Source organism: Rosa rugosa, chromosome 1 (assembly GCF_958449725.1).
Source record: "Rosa rugosa chromosome 1, drRosRugo1.1, whole genome shotgun sequence".
NCBI classification, from domain to species: Eukaryota; Viridiplantae; Streptophyta; class Magnoliopsida; order Rosales; family Rosaceae; genus Rosa; species Rosa rugosa.
The window spans coordinates 44,671,220-44,692,399 of NC_084820.1; the positions used below are offsets into that span (position 1 = coordinate 44,671,220).

Sequence of the window (21,180 nt, forward strand, 5' to 3'; positions counted from 1 at the left end):
ACAGCCTCTGTGTAAGGCTGTGACTCACCAGTGAGACCCTTAGGTTGATTGCCACCTATAGGCAAGTTAGTCTCAGAAATGACCTCTTCGCGAGCAGCTTCTTGATGTTCCAATTTGCCTTGCTGCGAATTAGCCAAGCTGGAACCTTCCTCGCGTAAGGTCGCGAACTCCGATGAGGTCTGTTTGTGCTGGGTCGCAACGACATTCATCGACTGCTGGTGGTTTTCTTGGGCTGGTTGGGTCACGTCGGCCAGCTGCTCCCAAGTCTGCCACGAATCTTGTTGGGCTGATTGGAAAAGTTCATCCATCCTCTTCTGCTGCGCCGCCAGGACCTTTTTCAAATTCGCATAATACGAAGCAGTGTTCTGTTGAAAGATAGCAAGTCGCTCCTCTATGCTCGCATTCTCCGGAATGGGAATGGGCACATAGCCTTCTATCGTCGCCATGACTTCAGGAATTTCTTTTGGTAAAGATTTTCCTCTGGCATCCCAATGATGGTGAACACAAAAAGACTCTGATGTAGTCCCACTGGGCGTGCCAAAATGTTTGGCTCCAGTTTTGCTGCAGCTGGTCAACAGTCTCTTTTCTGCGCGGGCGTGCCAGCACCGTTCGGGTGCGGTCGTCGGGGATGTCCCTTGACCTGACTTCTTTTCAAGCGATTGTAGACGAGGAGAGCACCAACCTCGTCGTGGGATTCTTTGTGCCTCGTGGTGAGGACTTTGCTGAAGTTTCTTCTTGTTCACAAGTCGATACTCAATATTGCAGATTGAGCAGAGCGAAATCACCGGGAAGTATTGAGATCTTGCTAAAGCGTGACTTTAGCTTGGCTGGGTTGCTAGGGCGTTACCCTTGCTTGGCTGGTTCTGTAACCGTTGTGGTCGCGGCACTACCGTCGGCTCCCGAGGAGACTAGGACCGAAGCACGTTGACAGAGGGTTTGGTGGCACTGAAAGTCGGCTTCTGAGAAGACTAGGACTAGGAGTGAGATCACCGGTAAGAGAAAGAGAAGGAGAGGAGTTGCTCTTAGAGAGGTTTGCTCTAGAGAGAACTTAGATCATCTTAGAGATGTTGTTGTTGAATGTGAATGTGTGATTTAGAATGAGAAGAGAAGGTGTTTATATAGGGAAGAAAAAGAAGAGTGAAATGATGAGTGGAAGAAAAATAATGAAAGTGGAATATGAAAGTGATTTGTAAAATATGGAAAAGATAGAGAAATGATGAAATGAAAGCAAGGCATGAAGGTGCAACAACATGGAAGTGATGATGATCTATTAAAGAGATTGTCTTGAAAAATATATCCAAGGAAAAGAAGAAAAGCATCTAGCTTTCTTCATGTGGGTAGGAAACATGAACATGTGAATATTGAGCTGGTTTTAGGTCAGTTTCTGCCCCTTTATTCCTTCAATTATTTCTCTAACAAGCATTCCGAATTTCACTATGACCTCTTCATAAAAAATGTTCCATTATGAGTGTAGATCACCCTGGCAAAATTTCAGAATTTTTGGTATAGTGGTTGGGCCGAAAATGCTGCTGGACCTCTTACAGGTCCAGTTTTCCAGTTTTGCTTCTGCAAAAGATTGGACTGATTGTTTGAAGGCCTTCCACTCAAAAACATCTCTGGCACTCTTCATAAGAAATTATCCTTGGGCTGTCTAGAATGGATCTGCAGAGTTTCAGCTCATTTCAAGTTCATTTGGTCAGTCTTCCGCCCCTCCTTCCTTGTTTAGCTCGGTTTCTCCTAGCCGAAGTAGGAAAATGTGCTAAAGTTGACTTTTCATGTTTCCATGCTTCCATAGTAGGCTTTATTTAGCCTCTAAATATATATTTCGAGCTTGTCGACAATATATAGCTTGAGCCACTGACATTGGCTCAATTTCTCCAAGACACGCCTCAATTTCTCCAAGACACGCCTTGTCAGGCCAAAATGTTTATTTTGGGTCCAAACATTGCCCCCCCAGACCTCGAAGTCAAAGGTCCTCGTCTTGACTAAAGAGGTCTTGAATCAGCACTCCTCTTATAATGTCGTTGCTCCAAAGCCACTTGTATTGGCTTGACTAAAATTACTTGAACAGTAGCCTCTCTCCCTCTTAATTATACATAGTGAGCATACATATATTAATCGCCAGTCTTCCTTCGCGAACCATCCTTTGCGAGGCCATGTAATTAAAACCACTTCGCTGCCAACAATTCGCAACCCAGCTTTCGCCACAATTATTGGCAAAAATATTGATTTGACCTCCTCCACTGCTAATACCATACTAGGCATATTAAATGCCTCTTGTATATGTGCCCAGACCAATACCAATGGCCTCTTAAGTATATTAGCAAGTTCCAGCCACTATTAGGCAAGAACACAATTTTTTGCATCCTCCGCGACGCACAAATTTGAAACTCTTTTTGTATTTTTGTATTTTTTTTTTTTTTTTTTTTTATAATTTTAATAAGACATTGTGAATCAAGGTTTAGACATGCGGCCCAAGTATAGTCGTCTAGACACAAATTTTCTTTCAAATCCTTTGGGCAACCTTACTGAAATGGCCAGGTCGGGGAGGGCGAACAAGAGAGGCAGAATCCATTTTGGCATGAGCTACTCCCACATAGTGGTTTAGGCCCATTTGCACGCACTTCTGGATTCAAGAACCTGTCATGAACGTTGTCCCCTTTCTAGACACCATTTCACATAGGCTATACTTACTAAGATGAGAAAGGTCATAAGTGTGAAGACAGTTCAACAAGTGTTAATAAAAGCCGCCATTAACCTTAAGGGACCTGAACTAGGCACCAATAAGGAGTTTAGGCCAATATTAACAAAAGAGACTTCACCTATTCCGTTATGATTCACAAATGACGAAAATAAAAATGAAAACTGAAAATTGACAGGAAATTTAAAAACAAAGAAAGAAGTTAGCAGCACTATATTTGGCTAACCTCCAGAAGGCCACGGGGGAGGCCATCTATGCTTCATTCGAAGCTCTGATGTATCAAAATTTGTAGGGTAAAAATCCCTCCTGTGAGAGTTTGTAGGAAAAGAACAAAGATACTTCTCGTCGAAGAATTGGAAGCAATTTGGCTCGTAGGAGGAGTAATCTTGCCCCCCAAGTATCTTTGTTGGCATAGAATTAGCCACAGATTGGCCATTATAGACGACCACTTGTTGGTTTGAATTATCATGATCAAGAGCCTCAAAAACAACAATTAGGTCGCCTAGATCATATTTAATCACCGCTTGGCTATTAGAATTTTTAAGAAATTCCTTTTGGTGATCAACAGAATGAAAATGGGCTCCATCTTGCCCCCCATGCATCTGATCAGTAGCCACGTATTTGGCTTGATCAGTGGAGAAATCAGATATTTGTTCAGCGACAATTGTATTGTCAGAAGAACAATCTTGTTGATGACCTTTTCCATGCACAGCCTCTGTGTAAGGCTGTGACTCACCAGTGAGACCCTTAGGTTGATTGCCACCTATAGGCAAGTTAGTCTCAGAAATGACCTCTTCGCGAGCAGCTTCTTGATGTTCCAATTTGCCTTGCTGCGAATTAGCCAAGCTGGAACCTTCCTCGCGTAAGGTCGCGAACTCCGATGAGGTCTGTTTGTGCTGGGTCGCAACGACATTCATCGACTGCTGGTGGTTTTCTTGGGCTGGTTGGGTCACGTCGGCCAGCTGCTCCCAAGTCTGCCACGAATCTTGTTGGGCTGATTGGAAAAGTTCATCCATCCTCTTCTGCTGCGCCGCCAGGACCTTTTTCAAATTCGCATAATACGAAGCAGTGTTCTGTTGAAAGATAGCAAGTCGCTCCTCTATGCTCGCATTCTCCGGAATGGGAATGGGCACATAGCCTTCTATCGTCGCCATGACTTCAGGAATTTCTTTTGGTAAAGATTTTCCTCTGGCATCCCAATGATGGTGAACACAAAAAGACTCTGATGTAGTCCCACTGGGCGTGCCAAAATGTTTGGCTCCAGTTTTGCTGCAGCTGGTCAACAGTCTCTTTTCTGCGCGGGCGTGCCAGCACCGTTCGGGTGCGGTCGTCGGGGATGTCCCTTGACCTGACTTCTTTTCAAGCGATTGTAGACGAGGAGAGCACCAACCTCGTCGTGGGATTCTTTGTGCCTCGTGGTGAGGACTTTGCTGAAGTTTCTTCTTGTTCACAAGTCGATACTCAATATTGCAGATTGAGCAGAGCGAAATCACCGGGAAGTATTGAGATCTTGCTAAAGCGTGACTTTAGCTTGGCTGGGTTGCTAGGGCGTTACCCTTGCTTGGCTGGTTCTGTAACCGTTGTGGTCGCGGCACTACCGTCGGCTCCCGAGGAGACTAGGACCGAAGCACGTTGACAGAGGGTTTGGTGGCACTGAAAGTCGGCTTCTGAGAAGACTAGGACTAGGAGTGAGATCACCGGTAAGAGAAAGAGAAGGAGAGGAGTTGCTCTTAGAGAGGTTTGCTCTAGAGAGAACTTAGATCATCTTAGAGATGTTGTTGTTGAATGTGAATGTGTGATTTAGAATGAGAAGAGAAGGTGTTTATATAGGGAAGAAAAAGAAGAGTGAAATGATGAGTGGAAGAAAAATAATGAAAGTGGAATATGAAAGTGATTTGTAAAATATGGAAAAGATAGAGAAATGATGAAATGAAAGCAAGGCATGAAGGTGCAACAACATGGAAGTGATGATGATCTATTAAAGAGATTGTCTTGAAAAATATATCCAAGGAAAAGAAGAAAAGCATCTAGCTTTCTTCATGTGGGTAGGAAACATGAACATGTGAATATTGAGCTGGTTTTAGGTCAGTTTCTGCCCCTTTATTCCTTCAATTATTTCTCTAACAAGCATTCCGAATTTCACTATGACCTCTTCATAAAAAATGTTCCATTATGAGTGTAGATCACCCTGGCAAAATTTCAGAATTTTTGGTATAGTGGTTGGGCCGAAAATGCTGCTGGACCTCTTACAGGTCCAGTTTTCCAGTTTTGCTTCTGCAAAAGATTGGACTGATTGTTTGAAGGCCTTCCACTCAAAAACATCTCTGGCACTCTTCATAAGAAATTATCCTTGGGCTGTCTAGAATGGATCTGCAGAGTTTCAGCTCATTTCAAGTTCATTTGGTCAGTCTGCCGCCCCTCCTTCCTTGTTTAGCTCGGTTTCTCCTAGCCGAAGTAGGAAAATGTGCTAAAGTTGACTTTTCATGTTTCCATGCTTCCATAGTAGGCTTTATTTAGCCTCTAAATATATATTTCGAGCTTGTCGACAATATATAGCTTGAGCCACTGACATTGGCTCAATTTCTCCAAGACACGCCTCAATTTCTCCAAGACACGCCTTGTCAGGCCAAAATGTTTATTTTGGGTCCAAACATTGCCCCCCAGACCTCGAAGTCAAAGGTCCTCGTCTTGACTAAAGAGGTCTTGAATCAGCACTCCTCTTATAATGTCGTTGCTCCAAAGCCACTTGTATTGGCTTGACTAAAATTACTTGAACAGTAGCCTCTCTCCCTCTTAATTATACATAGTGAGCATACATATATTAATCGCCAGTCTTCCTTCGCGAACCATCCTTTGCGAGGCCATGTAATTAAAACCACTTCGCTGCCAACAATTCGCAACCCAGCTTTCGCCACAATTATTGGCAAAAATATTGATTTGACCTCCTCCACTGCTAATACCATACTAGGCATATTAAATGCCTCTTGTATATGTGCCCAGACCAATACCAATGGCCTCTTAAGTATATTAGCAAGTTCCAGCCACTATTAGGCAAGAACACAATTTTTTGCATCCTCCGCGACGCACAAATTTGAAACTCTTTTTGTATTTTTGTATTTTTTTTTTTTTTTTTTTTTATAATTTTAATAAGACATTGTGAATCAAGGTTTAGACATGCGGCCCAAGTATAGTCGTCTAGACACAAATTTTCTTTCAAATCCTTTGGGCAACCTTACTGAAATGGCCAGGTCGGGGAGGGCGAACAAGAGAGGCAGAATCCATTTTGGCATGAGCTACTCCCACATAGTGGTTTAGGCCCATTTGCACGCACTTCTGGATTCAAGAACCTGTCATGAACGTTGTCCCCTTTCTAGACACCATTTCACATAGGCTATACTTACTAAGATGAGAAATGTCATAAGTGTGAAGACAGTTCAACAAGTGTTAATAAAAGCCGCCATTAACCTTAAGGGACCTGAACTAGGCACCAATAAGGAGTTTAGGCCAATATTAACAAAAGAGACTTCACCTATTCCGTTATGATTCACAAATGACGAAAATAAAAATGAAAACTGAAAATTGACAGGAAATTTAAAAACAAAGAAAGAAGTTAGCAGCACTATATTTGGCTAACCTCCAGAAGGCCACGGGGGAGGCCATCTATGCTTCATTCGAAGCTCTGATGTATCAAAATTTGTAGGGTAAAAATCCCTCCTGTGAGAGTTTGTAGGAAAAGAACAAAGATACTTCTCGTCGAAGAATTGGAAGCAATTTGGCTCGTAGGAGGAGTAATCTTGCCCCCCAAGTATCTTTGTTGGCATAGAATTAGCCACAGATTGGCCATTATAGACGACCACTTGTTGGTTTGAATTATCATGATCAAGAGCCTCAAAAACAACAATTAGGTCGCCTAGATCATATTTAATCACCGCTTGGCTATTAGAATTTTTAAGAAATTCCTTTTGGTGATCAACAGAATGAAAATGGGCTCCATCTTGCCCCCCATGCATCTGATCAGTAGCCACGTATTTGGCTTGATCAGTGGAGAAATCAGATATTTGTTCAGCGACAATTGTATTGTCAGAAGAACAATCTTGTTGATGACCTTTTCCATGCACAGCCTCTGTGTAAGGCTGTGACTCACCAGTGAGACCCTTAGGTTGATTGCCACCTATAGGCAAGTTAGTCTCAGAAATGACCTCTTCGCGAGCAGCTTCTTGATGTTCCAATTTGCCTTGCTGCGAATTAGCCAAGCTGGAACCTTCCTCGCGTAAGGTCGCGAACTCCGATGAGGTCTGTTTGTGCTGGGTCGCAACGACATTCATCGACTGCTGGTGGTTTTCTTGGGCTGGTTGGGTCACGTCGGCCAGCTGCTCCCAAGTCTGCCACGAATCTTGTTGGGCTGATTGGAAAAGTTCATCCATCCTCTTCTGCTGCGCCGCCAGGACCTTTTTCAAATTCGCATAATACGAAGCAGTGTTCTGTTGAAAGATAGCAAGTCGCTCCTCTATGCTCGCATTCTCCGGAATGGGAATGGGCACATAGCCTTCTATCGTCGCCATGACTTCAGGAATTTCTTTTGGTAAAGATTTTCCTCTGGCATCCCAATGATGGTGAACACAAAAAGACTCTGATGTAGTCCCACTGGGCGTGCCAAAATGTTTGGCTCCAGTTTTGCTGCAGCTGGTCAACAGTCTCTTTTCTGCGCGGGCGTGCCAGCACCGTTCGGGTGCGGTCGTCGGGGATGTCCCTTGACCTGACTTCTTTTCAAGCGATTGTAGACGAGGAGAGCACCAACCTCGTCGTGGGATTCTTTGTGCCTCGTGGTGAGGACTTTGCTGAAGTTTCTTCTTGTTCACAAGTCGATACTCAATATTGCAGATTGAGCAGAGCGAAATCACCGGGAAGTATTGAGATCTTGCTAAAGCGTGACTTTAGCTTGGCTGGGTTGCTAGGGCGTTACCCTTGCTTGGCTGGTTCTGTAACCGTTGTGGTCGCGGCACTACCGTCGGCTCCCGAGGAGACTAGGACCGAAGCACGTTGACAGAGGGTTTGGTGGCACTGAAAGTCGGCTTCTGAGAAGACTAGGACTAGGAGTGAGATCACCGGTAAGAGAAAGAGAAGGAGAGGAGTTGCTCTTAGAGAGGTTTGCTCTAGAGAGAACTTAGATCATCTTAGAGATGTTGTTGTTGAATGTGAATGTGTGATTTAGAATGAGAAGAGAAGGTGTTTATATAGGGAAGAAAAAGAAGAGTGAAATGATGAGTGGAAGAAAAATAATGAAAGTGGAATATGAAAGTGATTTGTAAAATATGGAAAAGATAGAGAAATGATGAAATGAAAGCAAGGCATGAAGGTGCAACAACATGGAAGTGATGATGATCTATTAAAGAGATTTTCTTGAAAAATATATCCAAGGAAAAGAAGAAAAGCATCTAGCTTTCTTCATGTGGGTAGGAAACATGAACATGTGAATATTGAGCTGGTTTTAGGTCAGTTTCTGCCCCTTTATTCCTTCAATTATTTCTCTAACAAGCATTCCGAATTTCACTATGACCTCTTCATAAAAAATGTTCCATTATGAGTGTAGATCACCCTGGCAAAATTTCAGAATTTTTGGTATAGTGGTTGGGCCGAAAATGCTGCTGGACCTCTTACAGGTCCAGTTTTCCAGTTTTGCTTCTGCAAAAGATTGGACTGATTGTTTGAAGGCCTTCCACTCAAAAACATCTCTGGCACTCTTCATAAGAAATTATCCTTGGGCTGTCTAGAATGGATCTGCAGAGTTTCAGCTCATTTCAAGTTCATTTGGTCAGTCTGCCGCCCCTCCTTCCTTGTTTAGCTCGGTTTCTCCTAGCCGAAGTAGGAAAATGTGCTAAAGTTGACTTTTCATGTTTCCATGCTTCCATAGTAGGCTTTATTTAGCCTCTAAATATATATTTCGAGCTTGTCGACAATATATAGCTTGAGCCACTGACATTGGCTCAATTTCTCCAAGACACGCCTCAATTTCTCCAAGACACGCCTTGTCAGGCCAAAATGTTTATTTTGGGTCCAAACATTGCCCCCCAGACCTCGAAGTCAAAGGTCCTCGTCTTGACTAAAGAGGTCTTGAATCAGCACTCCTCTTATAATGTCGTTGCTCCAAAGCCACTTGTATTGGCTTGACTAAAATTACTTGAACAGTAGCCTCTCTCCCTCTTAATTATACATAGTGAGCATACATATATTAATCGCCAGTCTTCCTTCGCGAACCATCCTTTGCGAGGCCATGTAATTAAAACCACTTCGCTGCCAACAATTCGCAACCCAGCTTTCGCCACAATTATTGGCAAAAATATTGATTTGACCTCCTCCACTGCTAATACCATACTAGGCATATTAAATGCCTCTTGTATATGTGCCCAGACCAATACCAATGGCCTCTTAAGTATATTAGCAAGTTCCAGCCACTATTAGGCAAGAACACAATTTTTTGCATCCTCCGCGACGCACAAATTTGAAACTCTTTTTGTATTTTTGTATTTTTTTTTTTTTTTTTTTTATAATTTTAATAAGACATTGTGAATCAAGGTTTAGACATGCGGCCCAAGTATAGTCGTCTAGACACAAATTTTCTTTCAAATCCTTTGGGCAACCTTACTGAAATGGCCAGGTCGGGGAGGGCGAACAAGAGAGGCAGAATCCATTTTGGCATGAGCTACTCCCACATAGTGGTTTAGGCCCATTTGCACGCACTTCTGGATTCAAGAACCTGTCATGAACGTTGTCCCCTTTCTAGACACCATTTCACATAGGCTATACTTACTAAGATGAGAAAGGTCATAAGTGTGAAGACAGTTCAACAAGTGTTAATAAAAGCCGCCATTAACCTTAAGGGACCTGAACTAGGCACCAATAAGGAGTTTAGGCCAATATTAACAAAAGAGACTTCACCTATTCCGTTATGATTCACAAATGACGAAAATAAAAATGAAAACTGAAAATTGACAGGAAATTTAAAAACAAAGAAAGAAGTTAGCAGCACTATATTTGGCTAACCTCCAGAAGGCCACGGGGGAGGCCATCTATGCTTCATTCGAAGCTCTGATGTATCAAAATTTGTAGGGTAAAAATCCCTCCTGTGAGAGTTTGTAGGAAAAGAACAAAGATACTTCTCGTCAAAGAATTGGAAGCAATTTGGCTCGTAGGAGGAGTAATCTTGCCCCCCAAGTATCTTTGTTGGCATAGAATTAGCCACAGATTGGCCATTATAGACGACCACTTGTTGGTTTGAATTATCATGATCAAGAGCCTCAAAAACAACAATTAGGTCGCCTAGATCATATTTAATCACCGCTTGGCTATTAGAATTTTTAAGAAATTCCTTTTGGTGATCAACAGAATGAAAATGGGCTCCATCTTGCCCCCCATGCATCTGATCAGTAGCCACGTATTTGGCTTGATCAGTGGAGAAATCAGATATTTGTTCAGCGACAATTGTATTGTCAGAAGAACAATCTTGTTGATGACCTTTTCCATGCACAGCCTCTGTGTAAGGCTGTGACTCACCAGTGAGACCCTTAGGTTGATTGCCACCTATAGGCAAGTTAGTCTCAGAAATGACCTCTTCGCGAGCAGCTTCTTGATGTTCCAATTTGCCTTGCTGCGAATTAGCCAAGCTGGAACCTTCCTCGCGTAAGGTCGCGAACTCCGATGAGGTCTGTTTGTGCTGGGTCGCAACGACATTCATCGACTGCTGGTGGTTTTCTTGGGCTGGTTGGGTCACGTCGGCCAGCTGCTCCCAAGTCTGCCACGAATCTTGTTGGGCTGATTGGAAAAGTTCATCCATCCTCTTCTGCTGCGCCGCCAGGACCTTTTTCAAATTCGCATAATACGAAGCAGTGTTCTGTTGAAAGATAGCAAGTCGCTCCTCTATGCTCGCATTCTCCGGAATGGGAATGGGCACATAGCCTTCTATCGTCGCCATGACTTCAGGAATTTCTTTTGGTAAAGATTTTCCTCTGGCATCCCAATGATGGTGAACACAAAAAGACTCTGATGTAGTCCCACTGGGCGTGCCAAAATGTTTGGCTCCAGTTTTGCTGCAGCTGGTCAACAGTCTCTTTTCTGCGCGGGCGTGCCAGCACCGTTCGGGTGCGGTCGTCGGGGATGTCCCTTGACCTGACTTCTTTTCAAGCGATTGTAGACGAGGAGAGCACCAACCTCGTCGTGGGATTCTTTGTGCCTCGTGGTGAGGACTTTGCTGAAGTTTCTTCTTGTTCACAAGTCGATACTCAATATTGCAGATTGAGCAGAGCGAAATCACCGGGAAGTATTGAGATCTTGCTAAAGCGTGACTTTAGCTTGGCTGGGTTGCTAGGGCGTTACCCTTGCTTGGCTGGTTCTGTAACCGTTGTGGTCGCGGCACTACCGTCGGCTCCCGAGGAGACTAGGACCGAAGCACGTTGACAGAGGGTTTGGTGGCACTGAAAGTCGGCTTCTGAGAAGACTAGGACTAGGAGTGAGATCACCGGTAAGAGAAAGAGAAGGAGAGGAGTTGCTCTTAGAGAGGTTTGCTCTAGAGAGAACTTAGATCATCTTAGAGATGTTGTTGTTGAATGTGAATGTGTGATTTAGAATGAGAAGAGAAGGTGTTTATATAGGGAAGAAAAAGAAGAGTGAAATGATGAGTGGAAGAAAAATAATGAAAGTGGAATATGAAAGTGATTTGTAAAATATGGAAAAGATAGAGAAATGATGAAATGAAAGCAAGGCATGAAGGTGCAACAACATGGAAGTGATGATGATCTATTAAAGAGATTGTCTTGAAAAATATATCCAAGGAAAAGAAGAAAAGCATCTAGCTTTCTTCATGTGGGTAGGAAACATGAACATGTGAATATTGAGCTGGTTTTAGGTCAGTTTCTGCCCCTTTATTCCTTCAATTATTTCTCTAACAAGCATTCCGAATTTCACTATGACCTCTTCATAAAAAATGTTCCATTATGAGTGTAGATCACCCTGGCAAAATTTCAGAATTTTTGGTATAGTGGTTGGGCCGAAAATGCTGCTGGACCTCTTACAGGTCCAGTTTTCCAGTTTTGCTTCTGCAAAAGATTGGACTGATTGTTTGAAGGCCTTCCACTCAAAAACATCTCTGGCACTCTTCATAAGAAATTATCCTTGGGCTGTCTAGAATGGATCTGCAGAGTTTCAGCTCATTTCAAGTTCATTTGGTCAGTCTGCCGCCCCTCCTTCCTTGTTTAGCTCGGTTTCTCCTAGCCGAAGTAGGAAAATGTGCTAAAGTTGACTTTTCATGTTTCCATGCTTCCATAGTAGGCTTTATTTAGCCTCTAAATATATATTTCGAGCTTGTCGACAATATATAGCTTGAGCCACTGACATTGGCTCAATTTCTCCAAGACACGCCTCAATTTCTCCAAGACACGCCTTGTCAGGCCAAAATGTTTATTTTGGGTCCAAACATTGCCCCCCAGACCTCGAAGTCAAAGGTCCTCGTCTTGACTAAAGAGGTCTTGAATCAGCACTCCTCTTATAATGTCGTTGCTCCAAAGCCACTTGTATTGGCTTGACTAAAATTACTTGAACAGTAGCCTCTCTCCCTCTTAATTATACATAGTGAGCATACATATATTAATCGCCAGTCTTCCTTCGCGAACCATCCTTTGCGAGGCCATGTAATTAAAACCACTTCGCTGCCAACAATTCGCAACCCAGCTTTCGCCACAATTATTGAAGAATGTTTGGCTCCAATTTTGCAAAATGTTTGGAGACTAGGACCACTGGGTCCAAACAGTGGCACCACTACACCAAAACTAGTCTTTTACGGCCCACCATGTGCGCCGTAAAAGCATATTTACGGCGCACAAAAACACGCTGTAAAAGCTCGCACCGTAAAAGACCCCATCTCTTTTACGGCGTGCAAAAATGCGTCATAAAAGAACAAATAACACGCCATAAAAGTAGTTCTACAAATGTCATCTAGGTCATTTACTGCCCACATTGCACGCCGTAAAAGACCTCCTATTAAAGGCACACACAGAACACCGTAAAAGAGTGGCTAAACTCCTAGTTAAGGCGCACACTGCCCGCCGTAAATGAGGTGTGTTCAAACAAAAAAAAAATCTTTTTGCTCAAATATCTTACTCACTAGAAATAGTACCCCGCGTGTTGCTGCGGGTTTTATAGTATTGCATTGACGTTACATAATATGAGACAAACCATTGGAATTATAAGAATATTGAGTATTCTTAATTACTTACAATCACTGTTGGAACAACTATAAATGGTTATTGGAAACCTTTTACATATTATAGTTCATAAGCCATGGGTGCCAGTGCCATGCTCAAAAAGATTTAAAACATAATCCTTTTTCCTTTTCTGCAACATGGGAAGAAACAACGCTCAGCATATCAAATTTGGTCAGCAAAATGTTAGTAGCTTGGAAGACATACCAGTAAGTAAGGCCTTCTTTTGCTCATCTCACTGCCAAGTTTAGCTTCCAATTCAGCCACTTTCATTTCATCATTTGTCTACATGGCATACCCAAAAAAAATGTAAAAAAATTAGCACATGAATCAGCAAGAAGTGCATTCACAGGGTTCTCAATAGGTGACACTCATCAATTTTGTCTTAGACCTATTTTTCTACCATCCTCCTCTGCCTCTGCTCTCATCTATAATTTTTTTTTTTTTTTTTTTTTTTTTTTTTTTTTTTTTTTTATCACTATAGCTCTGGAAGCCTTTTAATTCTTCTAGCTAATTAAGCTCATTTTCAATGGTATTGTTAAGATGATACATATACACATGTTTCTTTTGTAAATTAGATATGAAATAAATTATTAGTTTTCTCTTATTGTTCATATATCATTATACACAAGATAAAGGATGGTAGATTGCCATATATATAAAATTACTCACTAACCATTAATCACAAGAAAAATGCCGCTCCCAAAACCTAGCCGTCTGTGCTCGGTGATCCAAACATGGCGACCACTGCTGGTCTCCATCCTAAGTGGAGAAACCCGCTCCACCTCCCACGATCCAATCTCAGCCCTCCAACGCTGGTTCTTCCCGGCGACCACCCAACAACACGAGGGTTCTGTAATTTTCCAGGTTTCTGATCCTTGCCGGATTGACTTCGGTCCAGACCGCGGTAGACCTCTAGAGGCGAGCCTCGTGCGCTTTGATTCGAGTCTCCGATCTGTCCAACTTTGGGACATGAGGAGGGTGGTGAAATCGGTGTTTCATCGCCGATGCAAGCATATCGAGGAGGATGAGTTTGCTGAGATCGGACGGGCTCGACCGCCTCGGGGTCGTCTCAAATTCAGAATTCTTGATTCTCCGCTTTGGATGCATAGGCTGATATGGGGAGACATGTCTCAGCACTCGGGCTGGAGACGAGATCGACTGCATCTCATTTGTGCGGCGGCGATTATGGTTGCGACGGAAATGGAGGCCGCAAAAGTGGGTGCTCCCAATCGGGGTGGGTTGCCTTCGAGGGGACGTGATCGCGTGTTCCATCGTATTGTGACTGTGATCGAAGGCTTCCGTTCCCTGGGAGCGGTGGCAGCCGACACTGATCTCCGAGCAGAGCATAAGATGGCGAGGTCGATGGTGGCAAAGGGCAACATGGTCGCCGGTGGGGTGTCCAAATCATTTAGGTGGCCCATTTTATGTGGGTGGCCTAAATCAAACTGCTCGTTTTGGACCCAGGTGTGGCCCAATTTAACGAGTTTGGGTCCTTTGGGTTTTCGTATTTGGCACCCCGGCGAATTCTGGTACTTCACTAATGGGCTCAGGTTCTTCATGGTTTCGTCTTTGGAATCTAGGAGGATCGACTCAGAACAGCACATTACAGTCTTTCCATTCCTCCTGGCCCAACTGTTTGGGGCAAGGAAAATTTAAAGTTTTGTTTTTTCTTTCTAAATTGTGCCTAATTCCTATGTTTAGTTTTCATAGTTATTAGGCTCGCTTTTGAATAAGTGAGCACTGGTTGTCTAATGAGTGGTGCTAGCATACCACGTCCTAAACTTGTCTAGGGGATGGCAAGGGAAGGTATGTATCCGTGCCATTCTGGCTTGAGTTGAATGAAATGAATGATTTGGATCAAAAAAAAAAAGATTGCCATATATATATATATATATATATATATATATATATATATATGCAATCACATGCTCTGCATGTGTATGAAAAATTTTCGTTGTTAAAATAAAAATTAAAAAATAGAAAAGTGGGTAGTTATTGGACAAGAAAGAGATTCAGTGGTAGTTATTGCACAGAGAAAATAATGGGAGAGAAATGTGGGAGTTGTAGAATCATTTATTTTTAATTTTCTTAATAAAATTTTATAATTGTCAAATTTATCCTTGTGATTTAATTTATTGTCAAAGTTTTTTAATCTTTTAGGGTTAAATTTGTCAAATTTTCAGTTTTGGCTAACAAAGCCTCTTCTCTTAATAATAGTATAGACACACACACACACACATACTTTTTTGTCATTGATATAGCATTATGGTTGGATCCATACATCCATTGCTTTTAAAGAAGAAGGAAAAAAAAAATTTGACCTACCAAAAACATCATAAGGACTTGTAAATTCTAAACAAATACTAGTAAATCAATCCATTAGAATCAATCAGAGTCCATAAATAATTTAAACAATCCTTGGATTAAGTAAATTCATAGATTATAAAAACTTAAACAAAATCTTTTAAAATTTGAATTGAATACACCTAACACCCTCCTAAGTTTAGAATAAGGAATTGCAACATGAAAAGGAAAGAGAAGGTCTTCAGACATTTTATCCGGGCGGACTTTCTTGATCGCCTTATCCGATAATATTGTAGAAGATAGATAAAACCCTAAATAGGTAAATTGACACACGCCAACACAACCACAAAACAAAAGAATTTATGTGGTTCACCCAAATTGGGCTACATCCACGAGTGATAATCTACTGATAAATTCTCAAGAGAAAATCCCAAAACTAGGAAAACCAAATCCCCAAATGGGTTGTCCAAGTCAATTAATGAAACTATATCTATCTCGGAGAGTTTCGTTAGAAGGGTACATCAATGTACTCATAAATCAAGTAGATTATATTGGAGAGTTTCTATTGGAACCTCCAAATCTGCTCACTTGACCTCACTCTATTATGAATTATTAGATGACATATATAACCTATTATAAAATGACTATTAAGGACAATAATTATACCAAAAAAATATTATATTTATATTATGTAGACTTTCCAATTCAATAATATTAGATTGTATTCCTTATTATTTTCCTTATCTATTTTTATTTTCCAATTTTACTACATACTCATTAAAGCATTCATATATATATTTAATAAGAATCAAAAAAATGATTAAGATCATGTGACATAATAATGTATGATATATATGTTGAACGCATATTGGTGAGGGAAAACAAAATAAATCCTCTTATGATTTATGACCTAAATCTAAGTCAATCCATTATATTTGCAAAAAAATTAATCATGTGGTACAAAAAATACAGAAAAAAAAATAAACATTAAAAAAAAAGAATTATTTTTTTTTTAGAATAAAAACAATTGATTTTTTTTTTGCACAGCTAAAATAGAAAAAAAAAATTTAAAAATAATAGTTCATGGCATTTTCTTATTGATTAGACATTAATTTTTGAAACACAAGTTTGATTAAGAAATGTATATTTATTTAAGATTTATAGAGTGATTAAATCATTGAAATGACTAAATTTTTTATTTTAAAGATAATAATTTGTTTGCAAATTATATGAGTGAGGTTATTTGAGGAAGTTTAGTGAGTAAATTTAGTATTTGAAAATTTGATAAGAGGTGTAAAGAGCATAGATGTCAAGTGAGTAAATTTGGAGGTTCAAATAGAAAAACTCATTATACAAATAAATAAACTAATTTGTATCGAACTGAGTCTACTATAGTGTATCTAATTGATGGTGTACCGAAGAACTTCCCATCTCAAAAGAGAAAAAAGAAAAAGCTCTCAACCCAAACCCTCAACTCTCTCGTTGCCCAATTGGAGTTTCTGCAGAATGTTTACCCACAGGCTTTTCTTTAGCCAATGAAGCCCCTGGACACCCTTCAGCAAAGTCAGCAAATAAACTCCACTTGAATCATGCACTTTTTTCTTAATTAACTGAGCTGCATGCATAAATCCAAAAACACATGCACCACCGCCATCGTTGTTCCCCGAAGCGCCATGGATCGGAACCCTCCGCAAGTAAAGCAGCCATCACCGCCGCCTCGTCCAACCGAACCGTTCCACTCTCTCCTTCCGTTGCCCCTGCATAGCAGCGCCATTGAGGCCAGTGACGTTGATGGCCTGGGTCGAGCCGCGAGGGCCTACCCCGATTTGGAATTCGACGGCCAGGCCATCCATGATAGTGCGGTAGCCGTCGCATTTGATCGCCGAGAAGTGAACGAACAAATCTTCTCTGTCGTCGTCGTCCGGGGTGATGAAGCCGAAACCTTTAGAGTCGTTGAACCACTTCACCTTCCCCGTCAATCTCTCCTCAGACACCTGCCGTGTCGATATATCCTCAGGCATTGTTGAAATCCTAGAGATTCAAAGAAATAAAATTTAGATGAAGATACTAGACGAAATTCAAGCAACAAATTATCAGAGAGAAAGTAAATAAATAATTTACCAGTAAAGTGAATCAGTACGGCAGATCTCGCTCTCATCATCGTGTTCATCGTCCTCGTCAGTTGCCGACACAAGCTGAACTCCTCCTTTCTGTACAAACACATTATTGATTTCGATGTTTGGGATGTGAGACATCTCGGCCCACTGTCTACCTGTTCCTGTGAGTATTGAACAAAATTTAATGCTCAGTCTCTGCAGCGGTGTCTTCCACACCAAGTCCGGCAGTTTTTTCAGCTTATTGCAGTACCCAATTTGTAAGGAAGAAAGAGATGGCATTATTGTAAGTTCTGAATCATCTTCTTCTTCGCTCCACCCAGCTGTGACTCCTTCCCACTCTTCCAAGCTATCTAGTGAATGCAGCTCGAGTTGTTTCAATTTGGGGAAAGCAACGGCATTGCCAATGGTAATGGATGATGTTTGCCTGTTTGGTAATTCTTCTATTCCCAAGAACTCAACTCCGAGCTTTTTCACCCTTTCCAACCATGATATTCTCAAAACTTCAAGGGATGGCAGTTTCCCCAGAGGAGGCAAAAACTCGCAATTTTCGTTGCCTTTAAGAGTAAGGCTTCTCAAATTGTGTAAAGACATCATCCAATTTGGATGTACCATTCCCCGGTAACCTTGGATCATTAATACTTCTAAATTGGTATGTGGTTGCAACGCATTCAGCAATAGTTCCTGATGTTTACTATCCGCAACCCCAAATTCTAAAGACAAATGAAGTAGATGTTTCTTCTTCACCAATTGCGCCTTTTCAGCCATATCTACATCCCCTTCTAAATCACTTATGCGTAGACTACCCTGAAGTTGGTCCAACTTCTCCAGATCTTCTAAGGTGAATATTTTGTAGTGATCGAAGTTGAAATGCTGGACAGTAAACCCATGTAGTGTTTGCAGACTTGTCAATTTTCCAATGTCTTTTGGTAACTTTACTTTATTGGATTCCTCAATATGAAGATGCTTTAAGTTGATCAATTTTCTCACAGTGTCAGGTAGTTTTTCAAGCTTCCAGCAGTTATTGATTCGAAGAGTTTGCAGATTACATAAATCACCCACAGTATTGGGCAATTCTTCCAAATCAAAATTGTAAGACAAGTCAAGATGACGCAAAAGTTTTAGTTCGCCAATCTGTTGTGGAAGTTCTTTAATGTCGTTATGACTCAAATCTAATGTCCTAAGACATCTCAGTTCAAAAAATAAATTTGAGTTTATTGTAGTAATTTTTAAAAAAGAAGCTATGAGAGTACTCAATCTCTTAAAATGGTAAATTGAAATAGGAAATGAACCATCGGGGGAAAACATCAATGTCAAATGTCGAACCTTATTAGCTAGTGCGATATTTATCTCATTAGCATTGTCAGCCTCCATGATAAAGTATTCATTTTCTGTGAAAAACTGTACGAAATCATGCACAATATTATGCATTTTACACTTTGTAATATTCCCGTCATTATCTTTTTTAAAATCTTGAAAGAAAGATCTCATTACTAAACTATTGAAATAATTCTGACCTATTATTATTTCTTTATCTTGGTTTAAACTAAGATATTCTTGTGACATCCACAACTCAATCAAAATATTTTTGTCAAACTCATATTCTTTTTGAAAAGTGGCACAATATAAAAGACAAGTTTTGACCGCTGGATTCAAATCATAAAAGCTTAGTAACAATGATTGGAAAACTTGTTCAACCTCCTCTACATTCCATATCTTACTATCTAAAACATTTTGCCATTCAGTTCTTGTTTTCTTATACTGCATAAGACTACCTAAAGCTTTCGCAGCAAGAGGCAAACCATGACACTTTTTTGCAATCTCCTTTCCAATATCTGCAAACAATTTAAAGTCTGTTTCGTTGTCGTCTAAAAATGCAGTTTGATTAAACAATAACAAACAATCTTCATCACTCAACTTGTTCAGATAGATCACATGATCGGTAGTTACTTGCATTGTAATTGAGACTATTTCTTTACGTGTGGTCACTAAAATTCTACTACCGGAAGCACCATTCAGTAAAGCTTCCTTTAATTGTTCCCACTTAGTATTGTTTAGGTTCCACACATCATCTAAAACAAGAAGAAACCTCTTATGCTCAATACATTCAGATACACACAGCAATAAAGTCTGTAACTCATTTGAATTAACTCGGTTGTCGTATATATTGAGAGCCTCAATGATGGCTTTGGCAATCTTAATTTCTTCAAAAGGATCAGACACACAAACCCAAATTCTCTTATCAAAATGAGTTTTAATGTTTTCATTGTTATAGATCAATTGGGCAAGAGCAGTCTTGCCCATTCCTCCCATCCCTACAATAAGGACGACAGGATGACTCCTCCCTTCTTGACTACTCTGGCTTGGTAATAATTTACTAACTAAACTATTTTTTTCATCTTCTCTACCAATTATTCTAGATATATCAACAAAAGAAGACGTTTTGGGATGTTCAAGTTGTTCATTGCCTCTTATTGTTCTCTCAAAACGATAATTCTGTCTTATACTACTTATCAAAGTTAATCTTTCATTCATTTCTTTTATCTTCTTAGCAATGTCATGACGCACACTTACACTACCAACTTGACCAAAACAATTGCAGGGACAGCTAGGACATGAAATGAAGAAACGTACCTTCCTTGGAGCAACTACAGCTTCCTCACCATGCTTTTCTTGCTTCTCAATTCGGTGTTTGAGAATCTCTGTGTTCCACTCGTCCAATACGTCGGTTATGTCAAAGGACACGTCTTTGAGGTTGTTCAGCCAACTCCGGACATCCGGCTCCTTGATTTGTCTCTCCTCTGCATTCAGGAGCACAGCTTGAAGAGCTTCGAGATGGAGGGTCAGATTTTTAACTTCTTTGTCAACGCCCACGATCAGTCTCACCTCTTGTTCCATCTGTGTAAAAGAGATGAAAGCCAGCTTTGCTAATAGGTTGGAAACGAGAGCTTCAGCCATTTCTGGTGTTAGCTAGAAGGTAGTGAACAAGTGACAAAGTAAATGAAAAACAAATGACACAATCGGGTAAGATGGTAATTAATGGAAGTAATTTATGGCAAGCTAATGACGAGACTTGAAAGATTAATTGGTGTTGTATTCCCCTCATGGCCTCTATATATAATGACGCGAGCTTTGTAGATGGCTACTCTTTTTCTTTTTTCTAATGAATTTGCCCGTTGTAGAACCCATCGGTCAAATATGGGGACCGTTGGTACCGCCAAGTCTCTGGAATAGTGGAATTAATTTAAACCCTAATGTTTATTGCTGAGATCCGGTTTTTATGCTTGTACAGCCAATTGTAATAATCAAATTTTAAGCTAAAAAAACCTTTAAAAAATATACTGATGTGACATCATAACCAGCACTATCACAAGTTCAAATCTTACTGACATCATAGAGTGGGTGAGCTGGGAAAAAGAATTGTTGTTTAATCTAAAAAAAACATCAAAAAGATATACTTGCTTAATTCTCTTCCAGCCCTAAATAATGGTTGTCATGGCAAACATTACCTTTGATCCTCATGAACTCATTTGAAAGGCACATGATTGGCTAGAAGAATGTGTGTGCAGCAGGGAGAATAGAAAGCAGAGTAGCAGCAGCCTTAATTGCAGGGATGTGGGAGAAAATGTGTGGAAGTGTCCAGCATTGTCTTGGTTTAAAATTAATGAATTTTGATGGTGCTTGTGACATGCAAGGTGGTAAGGTAGGTTTTGGACTAGTGATTAGGAATGATGGAGGGGAGCTTGTGGTGCGTTGGCAACACCTATGGTTGGTATGCTCAGTCCACTGGTCAAAGAAGCACCGGCGC

The 21,180-nt window shown here is 40.8% G+C and overlaps 1 protein-coding gene across 1 annotated transcript; it reads right to left on the minus strand.

Moving 5' to 3' along the window:
- Positions 1–16,697: 16,697 nt before the first annotated feature.
- Positions 16,698–20,394, minus strand: LOC133738448 (putative disease resistance protein RGA3). Its single transcript, XM_062165999.1, has 2 exons — positions 17,380–20,394; positions 16,698–17,289 (listed from the first exon to the last, which is right to left on the minus strand). Exons 1-2 carry the CDS (start codon positions 20,328–20,330, stop codon positions 16,965–16,967), a joined length of 3,276 nt encoding a protein of 1,091 aa, XP_062021983.1. The 5' UTR covers positions 20,331–20,394; the 3' UTR covers positions 16,698–16,964.
- Between the last annotated feature and the right edge of the window lie 786 nt (positions 20,395–21,180).